The 15,978-nt window shown below is 43.0% G+C and overlaps 2 protein-coding genes across 3 annotated transcripts; one reads left to right on the plus strand and one right to left on the minus strand.

Annotated features, from left to right (window-relative positions):
• The first annotated feature begins 4,080 nt into the window (after positions 1-4,080).
• On the plus strand, positions 4,081-10,374 carry LOC100837791 (ATP-dependent DNA helicase Q-like 3). Of its 2 annotated transcripts, XM_003570449.4 has the most exons (20): positions 4,081-4,209; positions 4,672-4,828; positions 4,995-5,102; positions 5,225-5,232; positions 5,324-5,407; positions 5,684-5,824; positions 5,924-5,958; positions 6,102-6,185; positions 6,285-6,373; positions 6,908-7,060; positions 7,174-7,270; positions 7,462-7,465; positions 7,542-7,691; positions 7,760-7,852; positions 7,966-8,031; positions 8,109-8,236; positions 8,703-8,794; positions 8,880-9,013; positions 9,182-9,291; positions 9,623-10,374. In XM_003570449.4, exons 2-20 carry the CDS (start codon positions 4,678-4,680, stop codon positions 10,227-10,229), a joined length of 2,334 nt encoding a protein of 777 aa, XP_003570497.1. In that variant the 5' UTR covers positions 4,081-4,209; positions 4,672-4,677; the 3' UTR covers positions 10,230-10,374. The 2 variants fall into 2 exon arrangements, with proteins under 2 accessions (XP_003570497.1, XP_014756573.1); XM_014901087.2 differs by lacking the exon at positions 5,684-5,824.
• Positions 10,375-10,426: 52 nt separating this feature from the next.
• LOC100844185 lies at positions 10,427-15,165 on the minus strand. The gene is made up of 8 exons (XM_010237733.3): positions 14,846-15,165; positions 13,998-14,495; positions 13,242-13,439; positions 12,843-13,115; positions 12,615-12,717; positions 11,879-11,997; positions 11,532-11,708; positions 10,427-11,411 (listed from the first exon to the last, which is right to left on the minus strand). The coding sequence occupies exons 2-8, from the start codon at positions 14,316-14,318 to the stop codon at positions 10,581-10,583; spliced, it is 2,022 nt and encodes a 673-aa protein (XP_010236035.1). The 5' UTR covers positions 14,319-14,495; positions 14,846-15,165; the 3' UTR covers positions 10,427-10,580.
• Positions 15,166-15,978: the final 813 nt, after the last annotated feature.

Consider the following 15,978-nt stretch of genomic DNA (forward strand, 5'->3'; position numbering starts at 1 on the left):
GAATCTGGATTCAGTACAGATGAAACCTTTTTGCTTCTGCAAGTCGTGAAGTTGGTGAGCAAACTGATAAGGTAGAAGAAAATATGGATGCCGGGAGTTTGCTGCAGGCAGGATTTTCCTTTCGAAAAGGAAGTTCTGTGCTAGGCGGAATCATCCATAGGTGCCACACTTACGAGTAAGAGCAAAAGCTTCTTTTTACATGATCCTATTCCTAGCTAGTCTCGAATTCACATGATTCTAGACTTTTAGCAGGCAGCAAGAACCTGAATTTGTTCTCGACCAATTCCGAGTAGCAGCAGCAAGAACCTGTATGGATCGACCCGGTGATGTTTTGTTGAGAGGATTTATTTAGATAGGTATTATCTAACCTGCATCCAACTAACTATAGTTTTTTTAAGGCAACCAAGTATAGTTGAGTGCGTGCTACGGAGTACATAACTTGGTTTGGATTATTGTTATTGTCCTTAACGATATGTTGGCCAACCAACCGTTTTGCAGTTCCAAGAGCATGACCGTACATATATATATGTTCGATCGGCCCTGGTTGATGCGGAGGAATAATAATCGCTTGCATTTCAAGGTTTTACCTCGACAGCAACGGATTCCAACCATTGCTGTTATTAGTAGAAGGCACTTTTTTTCCCCTAACTTTTCTAGTGTGATGGTTTGAAATGGGTGGTTTGGATAGTCACCACAATTTAGTAAGCACATGCATCTGGTACTTCATCCAGGCCTTTTTTTTACAGTGCACTTCTTTCTCCCTCCCCCTCTCAATCCCATTCACACTAGAGACGAACACGCAACAAACAGAGAGAAAGTAGGTGCAATAATCATATTTGTTTTCGCATGTCTCACCGGAAGTGAAAATGAATATGTAAATTCTGGAAATAAATACGAAAGCGGATATTGTAAGAAACAAATACAGGTAAACACAAAAGGAACTCCCTTGAACAGTTATAAAAGACACACACCAAACTAACATCAATTTCCCAAGATGACTATGAACATTATTAATTATAAGTATTTATAATGAAAATGTCAAATAGATGTTCGTCAAATTCTGTTACTTTCGAATAAAGATTACCGGATTTTCCAAAACTATTCTTTAACCTCCATGGAGGTGGCTAGACTTGTGCAAGAGGAGATTAATGAGAAAGCCCTCGCTTGCTCTCAGGGCCTTTATCAAGCCCTTTGAGAATAAAACATTAACTATAAAATGCCACGAATAATAGAGTGCATTGAGAGATGCTTAAGGAGATGGGGACCGCATATCCATGGGCTAGAACTATAATAAAAACTGAGACTTTCTGTATTTCTACCTGAAATTGTTTCCTCATTTCCGTGAGTTTCCGTTCTGTTTTGGTTCAGCATTTTTTTGTTTCCATTTTCACAAAAGAAATAACACTTTCTCCCTGCTTTTTTTGGGACAGACCAAAACTAGTTCACAACACCCCCTCCCAACGACCTATAGTTTATTTTACATGTAACATTCTAGAACTATAATGTATTTTTCCTTTTTACAAAAGCAAAAGATGTTACTACTTCCGATCTATAATAAGTGTCACGCCCCAAATCATATTGTACCAAGGTTCCATTCACGATTGTTTAGGCTCGTCCCATCTGAGATAATCCTCGCTCAACCTTGTCTTTTTGCCTACAAAAATAGCCGAGCGAAGATTGTCCGGTCGCGACCTAAGGTTAGTCATGAGAAGACTATGCATACACCAAAAAAACAATGTTTCACATCTATCTTTATTTGTGTAACATTCATACGCACTGTTTGATTGCAAAGAAAGAGAGAGGGAGGAGGGAGGGTGAGAAGTTGTTTTCGGCGAGAGTACGTACGGCCGGTTCGATGAATGGACCGGGCGTTTGTACGTATCCTCCCTAGAGCATCGATACAAGCATGCATGCAACAAATTAAACAACCAACTGTATATGGTACGCTTCGCATTTGACAGCACGTGAAAATCACTTGAAACTAACTGATTGATTCGTTGATTAATAAGGTATCAATCGATGTCGGGACGAGGCAAAGTGACCATCCATGCATGATTAATTTCTCTTTAATTCTCTCTGCAAACTCACACAATTAATATTGCACACGTACCGGGCTGTGATCTGATGATCAGCAATGACGTGAAGTACGTATGAGCGTCAAACCAGTGAGTGCAATATGAAACCTTTTCATTCGTATATTTCCTCCGTCCAACAAAACATGTTTCAATTTCGACTAAATTTGAATGCATCTATACACATTAGATATATTTATATTTTGTCAAACTTCAGACATTTTTTGTTGGACGGAGGGAATACGGTATTTCTAATTTAGATAAAGAATGATTTTCTACTGTATATTTGCCGCTGCGTTGCAAAGTTGCTGGGTTGGGCCATCATAGACGTACGATACCCTGGCTTATGGGGCAAAAGTGAGTTGGGTTCCGGTCACATCACCGCCTGGCTATATATAGCCCCGGTGGTGTCGCCGTCGCCGTCCCCGCGCTAGAGACTAGCTCTAGCTTTCGTGGCGGTGATGCTAACGATCTGGGAAATCCAGAAGGAGAGAAACACAAGTGCTCCAAAAAAATTAAGATTGCTAGAGTAATATCTTCACAATGTGCCGCTCTACTCGCACAAATAAAGATTGAAGCAGGCGCACGGCATTTGAGCTCGATCAGCTCAATCATGCTGCGATAATACATTTCTTTTTCTTACGTACTTTTTTCGTTCACTTGGGATTATCCGAACTCCTTATTCAACGGATGAGGCAAAGCTAGCTCCGTTTTTTTTAAGAAAAAGTCTGAGCTGCCAACACCAGCAAGCTAGCTAGCATCGAGAAAAGAAGACACTCTTGCTGCTTGATTACTTGTTTGTACTCCAGCCGGCCGATATCGAGTGACTTTGTGCAATATGCGCCGACCAATCAAGTCGTGCTCAAAACAAGTCGCACTCCACGTGAGAACGTGTAGATTTGTTTTCATCGTGACATGGATGTGTACAATATACTCCAGTAATGTGAGCTCAGTTAATTGGTCGAGTGCTCCATGCACATCGTTTTGTTCGGTCTGGAGTTTAAAACGTCCCAAATATTTGGAGATCTGAATATTGCGCGCGCGTGTGGTGCGCTGTGGGTTGTGTATCATATAGATTCAGAAAATTGATTCATGGTTATCCACGGTGTACATACACCCATCAATCAATCATCATCGTCGTCCTCGTGGATACATTCGTGATCATGCAATTATGTAAACATGCATGTCATGCTCTCGCACTATTATATACGCATGCATGGCTAATCACTGTCAGGAGAGACTCAGGAGAACCAATACACAGTAGCATACGGAACCAGCTAGCTAGTACGTACTACTAGCACCACATACGTATGAGAATCAGTCGAGCAGCTAGTATTTTATATCCTAAATCCAGGATTCCGGAGACCAGATCAGTAATGAATCGTACGTCTCGATCAACTACTAGCAGGCACCAAGCTGAACAGAGCAGCCAACAACAGCAGCTGGTAGGTGCCTCCCTGAAATCAATGGAATGAAGGGCCACACCCCTAATCGTTGTGCCTTAATTTGCTTCCTCCGATCCTATCTAGCTACTCATAATGCTCACATGCGTTAATTAATTAACTGGATCGCGCACGCACGCACGCCCTTGTAGACTGGTAAACGCTGCTGGGGTCCGGGAAAACTATTTCGTTGACCCGATATCGATCTGAACCTCTGACTGCGACTAAGACTAGGTCGGTGTCAAGCTAGAACCAGCTAAAAAAAAAGGAGAGGAAGAATTCAAACGCATCACCTCGAAGGATGGATCCAGTGGGCCGTGCAGTGCATTCGGCAAACTCTGACCTGTTGCCTACTGTGCACGCTGACAGCTACCACACGAGCGGACAGATCACTGATTGCCGACCGCCCAGAAAGCGATCGCGTGGTCCAGTGCCGCGCCGACACGTGTCCGCCCCTCTCTCGCTCGCGCCATTCCATGGGTGGGCTCGGTTTGGGCTCGCGATAGACGGACCGACTGCCGGGCGACCATATATTAGGCCCATGGGCTGGCTGTGGTGCCGTCATGGCTAGTCGACTGCTGTAATGGGCCGAGAAGCAATGGCTCTGTAGGGCTTCCGCTCAGGCGAGACGCCGCTGCCTCCGTTCCTTCGCCGTCGACGGCGACGCCCGTTCTTCGCCTCCGCGCCGACCGCAGGTACATCTCCGCCGCTCCACCTCCGTTCCCCGAACCCTAAATCCACCCCTGGGATAACTATGCGAGGCGCTTATTGATCGATTCCCGCGACGTTCGTCTCGGTTCCGATTTGCTCCGCCGGGACAAGTTTCGCAGCCACTCCGATGTCAATGGCGCACCGCGCGCTGATTGATTAGGGCCAGGGGAAGGGTGGTTTTCAGTTTTCACCTAGACTGTTTCTCGCATGGTCAATCGGAATAATGGGGCCCTTCCTTCCGGGTTGATATAATTTGGACCGTGATCACCAATTGCAAAAATGAAATGAAATACTGTACCATATTCATTTGTTTACTCACATATCTAAATCATCATTTTGTGTCAAATCAAAGGGAGTTCAAATGCACTGTGCTAGAGTAACTGCAATAGTCCAATGACTCTAGCGCGTACTCATGGACCTTCTGATGCTTTGAGTGTGTGGTACAGCTGAAAATGAAGAAGGCACTTCCCATAAAAGGCGCGTTGGCAGGCTCGAGGCATGGAACGATTTCTCCAAAGGAGCTGGAAAATGTCTTGAAGCAATATTTTGGTTATTCGGGGTTTCGAGGAAGGCAACTAGAGGCGATAGAAGCTGTTCTGTCAGGTTTTCTCCCTGTCTGTGTTTCTGCAATTGTGTTTTATTTTATTTTTTAACCCTCTGAACATTGACGAGATTAGTTCATGGTCTCCATCTTCCTTTGCTGATTCGCGCGGTATTTTTGTTTATACATCATGTACTTTGTTTAATATGGCCAACAACTCATTTACAGGAAGGGATTGCTTTTGTTTGATGCCAACTGGAGGAGGCAAGTCAATGTGCTACCAGATCCCTGCTCTGGTGAAGGCAGGCATTGTTCTTGTTATCTCACCCTTGATAGGTGAATCGATCTGTCTAGTTTGCATAATGTCCTAAACTCTAGTATTTGAAAAGAATAGATACACATATTTTTTTGATTTGTACTAACAATTTCTTGATTTGGCTCTAAAATCTGCTGACCAGCACTGATGGTAAGTTCTACTGTCCTCCCTTTACTTTTTCCTGTTATCCCTGACCTGGGATGCCTCTGAACATCATGTGGTCTACATATTAAATTTACAGGAGAATCAGGTTACCAGCTTGAAAAGTAAAGGAGTTCCAGCTGAATTTCTCTCATCTACACAAACAGCCAAAAATAAAAACGAGGTAGGTATTTATGCACTTAGTAAGACTAAGAGAAAAGGCCCATTTGTTCCATCGATTTTGGAGTCTCATTCCAACTGACAATTCGATGTATGAACTCATACAATGGCTGATGTGGTGCACACAATAATTCCACGTTGTACTAATCCCCAGAGTGTTGGAATTGATAGCTTAATCTTTGTCATGATATGTAGAATCTGAATAATGAACATCTTCTCAGTAGTTACTCACTTTTCCTTTTGACTTCACAATTTTATCAAACCTATGATGTTTCCTCAGATATATGAAGACCTTGATTCTGGCAATCCTTCTTTAAAATTGCTGTATGTTACTCCTGAGTTAGTCGCAACATTTGGGTTCAAGGCAAAGCTAACTAAGCTTTACAGCAGAGGTCTTCTTGGCCTTGTTGCTATCGATGAGGTCTAATTAATTAACACCATTACTCCTTTAGTAATATCCTGTTCTTCGATCTCTTGTAAAGAACATCTGGTGCTTATTTTGCCAATTCTCTCTCCACAGGCTCATTGTATTTCAACTTGGGGCCATGATTTCAGGTATGCATTGTTTATTGTGTTTGATCTTTATACTTGTCTTTAAGATGCTACCAGTTTTCAACTTTTCAAAGTTCCATTGGTAAAATGAGTTGCAACAGTATCTCTTTAAAGAATATCCAATCTGCCATTTGAATGAAATGCAGACCTAGCTATCGCAAGATTTCATCATTGAGGAAGCAGTTCCCAGATATCCCTATATTGGCTTTGACTGCAACTGCTGTCCCAAAGTAACACATGACCCCCTTAGTGATCAGTACTACCACCCTTAATTCAGTATCAACCACAGTTCAGTCGGGTCTCATTTGTTTTTTTTTTCTTTGCACCAGAGTTCAGAAAGATGTCATATCGTCATTATGCTTGCAAAACCCAGTAATTCTTAGAGCATCCTTTAATCGACCTAATATATTCTATGAAGGTAATTTCTTCGTCTTCCCTGATCATTTTAAAGACTGGGGCCTCTGTTTTTCTATGCATCTCCACTTTTCTTTAGGGCATGTTTTGTCCGTGGTTAACTTTGCCATAACTAAGCTTAGGAAATGTGTGGCTAACAAATATTTGGCCACAAGTGTGGCAAGACTTGGCAAAAGATCGAGTCTATGTCATGTGGACCATATAAAATATTTAAGTGTGGCTGGCAAGCCACAATAGCGGCTAAAACCAAACACATACCTAAGAACCAGTGATGCGTCTAAGGTTAGGGACTTAGGCGTGGCAAAATGTGGCCAGAACCAACCATGTCCTTAGTTTGTAACTTTCTGAAGTTTTTTCTCTTGCATTTTTTTAATTGTAATTGTAGCTGCTGTTGCTGCAGGATGACACTCATAGGCTAGAAAAATATGGCACTTGTTATCCGTTTACTGCTAAACCTATTTTAGCTGGTTTTCTGCCCCTGCATTAAATTCTCTGAAGTGTTAACTCTCTGTCATGTCATCGTGAACTAATTTTGCAGTTCGTTACAAGGATCTTCTTGACGATGTTTATTCTGATATATCAAATTTATTGAAGTCCAGCGGAAATGTTTGCTCAATTATATACTGTCTTGAACGTGCTGCTTGTGATGATCTAAATATGCATCTGTCACAGCAGGGTATCTCTTCTGCTGGTATGTTAAATCGTTAATCTGAAGTAAATAATTGACAAGTCCAAGCCCCTACTGGGACTGTTGTGCAACAATATCTTATGAGTTTTCATAAGTTTTATGTTTCTCCTTATCAGTTTATCATGCTGGCTTGAATAGCAAAGTGCGAAGTGCTGTTCTTGATGACTGGCTTTCATCAAGAACTCAAGTTGTTGTTGCAACTGTAGCATTTGGGTATAGCTTCTCCTTTGTTCTTGCAAACATCACTCTGTCATATGACATGGGATTTCATGTGCACTAGTTTCATAGTACATGTACCAACCTACTTAAGTTCTAAAATTAGACTCTTACTCTGTGTTCTTGTGTGTTGCCTTTTCCGATATGGGGCCTTTTGTCCGAATTGTTATGTCCATGCTGCTCCACAGAATGGTACATAATACTCCAGTCTCTATATATTCCATTCTGAAGAGTTCTGCTAATATATTGCCGCTTTTCACTTTTGCAGGGTATTGATAGACAAGATGTCCGTATTGTATGCCACTTCAACTTGCCTAAGTCAATGGAATCCTTCTACCAAGAATCAGGTCGAGCTGGTCGTGACCAGCAGCCTTCGAGGAGTGTTTTGTACTATGGGTTAGATGACCGGAGGAGAATGGTAACTAAGTGTACATGATAGAGTTTGCCATTCTAAACATCAAAACTGACGCTTATGTGGTCTAACAGGAATTTATTTTGAGAAACACCAACAGCAAAAAATCGCAGCCATCTTCCTCTTCATCTGAGCTTTCAGAGAAGGCCCTAGCTGACTTTAGTCAGGTTATTTTTCTTTTTCTTTTTAACAAGACTTAGTCAGGTTCTTACCAAACATTTTATTGGTATACTAGACCATGCAGTAGATTTCAGGCTATGCATTGCCTCTCCTGACTCAGATAGTTGATTACTGTGAAAGTTCCAGCTGTCGTCGAAAAAAGATCATCGAGAGCTTTGGAGAGAAGGTATGACATTAATTCCGTATGTGTTAGCCTTTTCTGCTTTGTGTTATTATTGCATGCTTATATTTAAACTAGAGTAGGTACAACCAACTTTATGCCAACGCTCATGTGATGCTTGCAAGCACCCAAATCAAGTGTCCTCTCGTTTGGAGGAACTTCGTCGTGTGCCCAACTGTCGGTATAACAAGATCTCTCCAGTCTTCAAAAGGTATGCGATAGTCACTGTGCAGCAAGTCTTGGCTGTTCCTCTACAATTTTACCTATGAAATATTAATGCTTTTTACATATGTATGTGAACTATATGACTCCATAATTTCACTGCCTTTTACAAGCAATACACACACGCATCATCATTAACTTTCTCGGCATTAACATGCAGCAATAACATTGTAGATGTGTATCCATTCATGTCATAATATTTAGGATGCACAAACACACCCCTAAAGAATTTGCAGTGTCATAGTTGCCCTTTACAAGAATCTCACTTTTTGAGTGATCCACCACGACATGCTAGATTCTGCATAGCAGCATAGGTATCTTGTTCATCTAACATGCTTTTTGGAAGTTCATCTACCACTTGTTCATCTACGGCTGATATCTTGAGGTCTCTAAGTGGAGCTAACTTTTATACCTGCACCGTCTTGACCTGGTAAAACTGCTCTTCTGTGTGACAGCTCATCAGTTAATCCAGAAAACTTGGACACAGAATTTTGGAATCGTGAAGATGATGCAAGCATATCAGCCGAAGATATATCAGATTCTGATGGTAGAACATCACTCTCCTTTCCTCTTGCTATTTGTGATATTACTCAAATTTATATTTGCATACTCCTGGTATTAATGAATGGCAGATGAGGAGGCGGCGGCGGCGAGCAATATGGCCATTTCAAAGTACACATCAAAAGGAGGGTTAGAAGCAAAACTTGATGCCTTGGAGCGTGCTGAAAATTCTTATTATCAAGCCAAAGGCCAGACAAAACAGCAGGTGATTCAGATACTGCCTTTCTGCGGTTCTTGTTTGTTAGGCTGTTAAGTATGGCTTGATACTTGATAAATGTTTGGGAATTTTATAAATTGTTTTCTCTTTATAGAAGTTCCGCTTGCTCAAGATTTCATGATATAACTAGTCACACTTCAACTGTTGATATAATAGGGCGGCAACCTTGTTGACAAGAAGAGCATATCTCAGACGCTAAGAGACGCGTGCAGGAAAAGATTGTTGGGTGCCCTTGGACAAGCAAGGCTGCGACTTGGGAATCTAACGTAAGTCTCTGCCTGCTTCCAGCTTGACACTGTTAGAAATACAATTTGACAAATGAACATTTTCAAATTTACCCCATCATTGTATGGTGTTGTTGCATATTAATTACCGATTAAATTCCATCGTGCAGCTCATACATATAATCCATGTGTATGCCATGTTCTGAACTCACTTTTCTACAAGCTGATACTCTAGAAGTTCTTGTCAGATCTGCAAAATATAGTCTCTAAAAGTTCTTGTCAGATCTGCAATGTTTTACTTGCACTGTAAACCTGCCTTGATTTTTACACATCTTTTCTGTGACTTGTTGCATTGTGTACGCCTTTGCTTCAGGTTTGACGCAGAGTCTTCTGCCGCACACCTTGAAACAGAGAGCTTCAAGAAGTATGAGAAAGTGGGCAAGACATTTTACAACTCTCAGATAGCCGCCACGGTTAGGTGGCTGTCATCTTCAAATTCTGACCAAATTCATAATCGCCTCTGCGCCCTTACCGACCAGATTACAGATAATGGTGCAGCTACTAATTCTGACCAAATTCATAATTGCCTCTGCGACCTTACCGACCAGATTACAGATCATGGTGCAGCTACTACCGTCTCAGATGCCCTGGGTAGAAATCCAGGAGATGCTAGCGGCGACTGTGAATTTGCAAAAACTGAGCCTTCTGATGAGTTTGCGAAAACTGCCGCTTCCACTGAAAATATGGAACATTCCAGGATGCCTTCAGTCATAAGGGAAGAAAATAGAAGGGATTGTGCAATTGGTACCATGGAGCTTCCCAAGATACCATCATTCGGAGAATTCATAACCCAGAAAGGAAAGGATCGTGCAAGCAGCTCTTCCAGAACAGAGAGCCAGCTTCGCGGGGTTTCTAGAAAGGCAAACCCTGTGATAAGCAAGGAAGGAACGACAGGACCATCCAAGAAAATGAAATCATGAGCGATCAATTCTCTGTTGTACATGCAACTTCCTGTTGAATGAATTTCACCAGAATTTTGGTAATACTTTAACTGAATACTGCAGTTTTGCATTTAGTGAATCATTTCTTCTCTTAAAAAGTAAAATGGAAAAAATGATTGTTCACCGTGGAGACTTCTGGTCCAAACAGTTTTGGACAAATCGTGTGAACTACTCGCTGGATCTTCAAGTATTGCACTGCATAATTAATCAGACCTGAAGTGCCGTGATAAACATTATGATATAATTCCTGTTATGTTAGCTACACTTATGGAACTAATACCCTATGTCATCAGCTTTTACAACAGCTGAAGATACATATCTAGTTTGGACTTAGCAAGCTGTAAAGTCAGAGCTATCACCTACAGAAGCAGAGCAATCCTTCTCAAGCTCAGCAACCAACTGCTCAATGCTTCTTCTATACATCGGCATATAATGATCATTGATCATCATCTTAGAAAGCCTCAGCTTGCCATACAGGGATCTTGGCGTCAGGAAGATACCTATGCTTGTCTCTGACTCTCCAGTTGTATTATCATGATGACTGCTAGACTCTTCATCCTGATGACTGGTAATCTCCTCTTCGTCTATTTCTGCTTCTCTGACGGAGGTCAATATGTGCATGATCTTTCCTGGAGGGTAGAATCTGTGCACCTCCTTCTCCCTGGCATCACTGAGCACATCTTGAGCTGTTCCGCCTACCTCCTCAGCAATATTACTTTCAGCAATCTCTTCCCCTATATCATTATCATCATCCCCTCCCCTTTGTCGGTACAATTCATTTTCGAGTTGTTGCCACAGCTCTACATCAGTAATCCTATCCTCGTCCACACGGTGATCGATGATGTCCTCATCATCGCTATCTACCTTGTCATCCAAGTTGTTCACGCCATCAGATGCCATGATGGAACTCTGAACCTCTTCTGATGCAGCATACTGCGTGGTTTCAGATGTAATTATCTGTGTGGTTTCCACAGTGGTTTCGGTCAACAGTGACGTGGATTCAGAGCCACCGCTTGTAGTAGAAGCTGTTATTTCTTCTGATGTAACAGTTGAGGTGGATGAAGTGGTATTTCGCCGCCTTGGACCAATGCATGCCCATGAGGGTAATGCTGGTCTTGTCCATGCTGCTTGTGCCACACTGCGAGCTCTCCTCATAACAACCTGACCACATTAATATAATGCCAACATGGTTAGTCATGGATCATGTAGATCAATTTGTCAATGACAAACGAAGCTGTGTAAAGGGGGTCAAATAATAAAAGATGAAGCTACATAAGTAACCTGTGTCCCAGTAGATACAGGTCTTAGGATGGCACCAGCACCAGCTACTCTAGCTTTAGCATTTGCCATTGAAGGAAGTCGCGACCCCAAGGCAGATGCTGATCGGTAGAAAGTGCTCAGGATTCTAGTTTGCTCAATTTGGTGACGGAGATCATTCAGCCAGGCAGATGCAGTCACCTGTTACATAGAAAGCTTGATTTAAATATAAGAATTTATAATCCAAAACAAAGAACTACTCTACATTAGTAAACTTTGACGTGACCTTGTTTCTACAGAGAAACGTGCTGCAAATTACGATAATCTTGTTGATGTCCTATTTAAACAGGAAATAGTTAAAAAGAAGTAACCTCTGAACGAAGATCATCTACTGAAGCAGCTGAAAATGTTGGCACCAAATCAGCTCCATTGATGACTGTAGTGATAAAATGAACTCCTGACTCAGCCAGCTCCCATGTCATACAAGCAGCTGTAAAATAGAGCATCCCCATAAGAACTAAATGACATCTACATTCTAAGGACAAGTGGATTTGCAATCTTGTAAAAAGCTTGGATGAGTGGACCCTGGACTATTTGGTTGGACTAATGAGAGAAATAGAAAGTCTGCACCAGACATTTGTAGTACATTGGAAAAGGCATAGGCTATTTTAGGAACATCACAATTGATACATATGGAAGGTGGGTGGAGAACTCAATGTTTTATCAAATTAGGTATATCTGAGATTCTAATCTGACAGTCATAGCACCACGTTCAGGACAGCATAAAATTATGGCAATTCCAATCTTACAACACACTGTATTTCCATCTAAAAGATCAATGAATGGTGCCATGTGTGCTTAGACATAGTTCCTTGGTATTATTGTTTCCCCGAAACATGTGGATGCTTGTTTAATCCAGGCCCCAACATCGATTGAAAGGCTAAAAATCAAACTTATCAAAAGAATTACAAGTTCACTATCTTCTACTATGAAGCTCTGGACTATATTAGATGGGCAAGTAACACTTGACCAAGGGGCAGCCAATGAAATGGCAAAGGATGCACATGAAGTTAATCTTCAGGAAGAAAAACATCATAACATGCAAACCTGGAGCAAATGCCACGCAAGTAGCTGAGGCAAACTCGTGCTGCTCCCTCAGGACATATGTCAAGAGAGCTGCTGTACCACCCCCGAGTGAATGTCCAACAACCTATAAAGATTTTCCACGAACACCATCAATTAAAATGCTTTAAGGGAGTAGATAAGAGAACACTAATAGCCCAGAAATGTGAGCTATGAAGCAAAAGTACTGTAAAATGTACACTGTTGCAGTACCTTTATTTTATAATCTGGATACATATGTAATGTTTCTGCAAGACAAGGGCCTGCAAGCTTTGCAATCCATCTAGCCGCTGCAACCATCCCAAAATGAGCATAACCTAAAACCAAATCGCTAACTCCACCTTCCTGAACTATTGTATGGTGAAATGGAACCACAGCACCAGTAGCAGCTGTAAGGGTATCTCTGATACTGTGGGTTCCTCTAATTAATAGAAGTATACATTGTCTATCTCTATCAAGTAAAATGGTGAAAGCTGGCTTCAAAATCTGCAAATATCCCAAAAAATCCCAAATCAATCAAAGGTATACAAAAACTTGCGTTTCATAATTATAAGAATATGAATTTTCAAAAAAATGGTTACCCATAACAAATGATAGGAAAATTTTACTCACTCCTGCTTTAGGTTCTTGCATAAGAACATCTTCCATAGAGTAGCCGGTTGCCTCCAAAAATAACGGGAATGGCTTTTTGGAGAAATGCCAACATAACGTCAACAAATTCAAAAGATACTTCAAGTCAGTAACCACTGGGGCTCCTTTGAGCTCCACACTACCATCCCCAGCGTATATGCTTGCTACAGATACATTTCCCTGAAACAATGCCACAACTGACTCCGTCAGGAACTTTGTTCAAGTCATTAACAGTTAAAGTGTTTGTGCTAACATTTTGGTTTATGAGTTTATATGTTAGAAGATGTGCAGAACTTGGCCAATTAAGATCATTAATGCACTTTTATCAGCAATTCCTGCTTCAGAAAATGGTGAAAACTTGGAACTTACAAAGCTGCAATTTCCCCTACTTATACTACATATTTTGGGCAATAATACATACTCCTAGATAACATAACATGTAAATAAACAAATCTGAAAGCTATCTAGATCATCAGAACAACTATATGCTACAATGAAGATGACTTTGGATAAAAAACTGAAACAATGAAAAACAGATGGTACATGTGAGAGAGTTTAATGCTTCTGCTTCTTGACTATTACAATTCCTTCGTGGCAACCCAATAATGAATTTATTCAGATATGAAGAACTTTGATTATGTTTACGATATAAAGCACTGTCTTTCAGGTTCTAATCTCTAATTATCAGATTAAGAACGAACACCAGAATACATTAGCAACAGAGTGTCAGTCACCAACCTGTCTCTTCAGGAGGAAGCTGATTCCGAAAGCAAGGTCCCCGATGGGCCACTTCCCAAGTGTCTCGGAGTATGTAAACCGCAGCGTCTCCGACAGAGTCGAGATCGTCTCCAGCCACGTGGCAGGGGCACGCACATCCCTGCGTGACACACGGCTACTGCTAGAGGACTCTACTAGGGCTCCACTGGCCGCCCCATCCCTGCCATTCCCACAATCCGAATCCCCTTCACTGTCCAGCCTCTCCGTCTGCAGCCGCCGGTTCAGCGTGTAGTACAGCAGCGCAGCAGCGCCCGCAGCGGTCGCCATTGTCGCCGTCGCCATAGCCCACACTTATAAACCTCACAGCAGCCTGCTCAGCCACTCACAGGCCAGCTACAGCCTCCACTCCAATGGGACCCAAGTTACTAATGTCACAGCCAGAGACAGCGACCCAGCGTTATTTAATCCCTGATCCTTCCACCACCGGAGATGCGATCTTGGGGCAGTAAAAAGTCAAACCTGGTACCACAAACAGAGGAAATCAATCGAGTTTTTGTTTCAGCGGGGCCATCGATCCGGCACGCAGGCAATTGGCGACTGCTAGACAACAATAAACCCTAACTGTCTCTAACAGCGGCAGCCGAGACAGCAGTAGACAAAATACTGTAACAATTCACAAAAAACAGATACTCTCATCTCATCCGGAACCACCACTACTAGCAAAACCAGAGCAACGAACTACCCGCGGATTTCCCGACCCCCAAAAGCAACAAGTCACCGGCAAATCTCGGCGGAGAAGGCTCTTCTGGTTCGGCGAAACAGTCTAGCGCGACAATCCGTAGGAACAAAGCTCGGTCGCGGGCGATTACCCGAAACGGACGCTCCGGCGGCGCGGAGTCCTCGGCCGGGATTGGGGCTCGAATCCGCTAGGTTTTCGGGAGACGGAGACGGAGCCGGATTCTGCGGGGCCGCCGCCGCCGGCCGAACCCGAGGCCCGTCTCGAGCGAACGCGGAGGGAGGGAGGGAGGGATCCTCTTCTCCTCCTGGAAGAGCGGTTTGCTGCTGGCTGGCTGGCTGCGCTCGGCGTTCTCGCTTCTCTCTTCTGCTTTTGGCTTTGCGTTTGCGGTGGGGCAAGAGATGAGAGGTGACCCTCCCGGAGACCGGAGTTGAGTTGAGTTGCCAGGCAAAGGCAAGTGAGCAAGTCCAACCGTGTGCAGGATTTTGCTTCGCGGCTAATCAAGCGGTGCGGCCCGGGCTTTTCAGAGGTTTCCGGAGTCCACCGGGCCGGGCTGCTTCATGTATGCACGTACATTGTTTATTGCTCAATTTCTGGGTCCATTTCGCGTCGCGGAAGAAAAAAAAATACTCGAGTACCACTGCTTCGCATACAACGTTATGACTGGACCAAACGATCACTTTTGAACTGTGCTGTGCTGTACGTGGAAATTCTCCTATTACGACACTATGTGGTAGATTTGGGCTGGATCATGGGCACGAAGCAGCTAGAGCTCCAGGAACCAGGATAGGGCAAGGAAGGAAGGAAGCGTCGTACAGTTATCGGACGCAAATCGTGCTGCGTACAACAATCTTGATACGGGAAACCATATTAGTTTGGTCGAAAAGTGATCAACAAATCGCGAAAACCCGGCAAAACGTACATCTGCTGCCGAGCCGTCGTGCAGAAGAAGGCCGTATTCTGGTCAATCTTAGTGTGTGCTTGCGCCGTCAAGATCACATTCATGCATGTCATGCGTCGGGCTTTCCGGGACGCAGGCAGCCGGGCTGGAGAGCGAGCCACGCGTCCTGCTTCACCGATGGATTTTTTTCTTCTTCTTGAGAAACTCCACCGATAGCAGTAGTAGGCGGGCTGTTGGCTGTTGATTGCTGACCAAACAAACCGATCCAATCCAATCCAAACCAAACGACCAACACCTAATCCTAACCCGCGTGGTGCGCGTTCGGCTCACCACGTCACATGCGCGTTATACCACGATGCAATCCA

The sequence above is a fragment of the Brachypodium distachyon genome, chromosome 3, assembly GCF_000005505.3.
Source record: "Brachypodium distachyon strain Bd21 chromosome 3, Brachypodium_distachyon_v3.0, whole genome shotgun sequence".
Taxonomy (NCBI): domain Eukaryota; kingdom Viridiplantae; phylum Streptophyta; class Magnoliopsida; order Poales; family Poaceae; genus Brachypodium; species Brachypodium distachyon.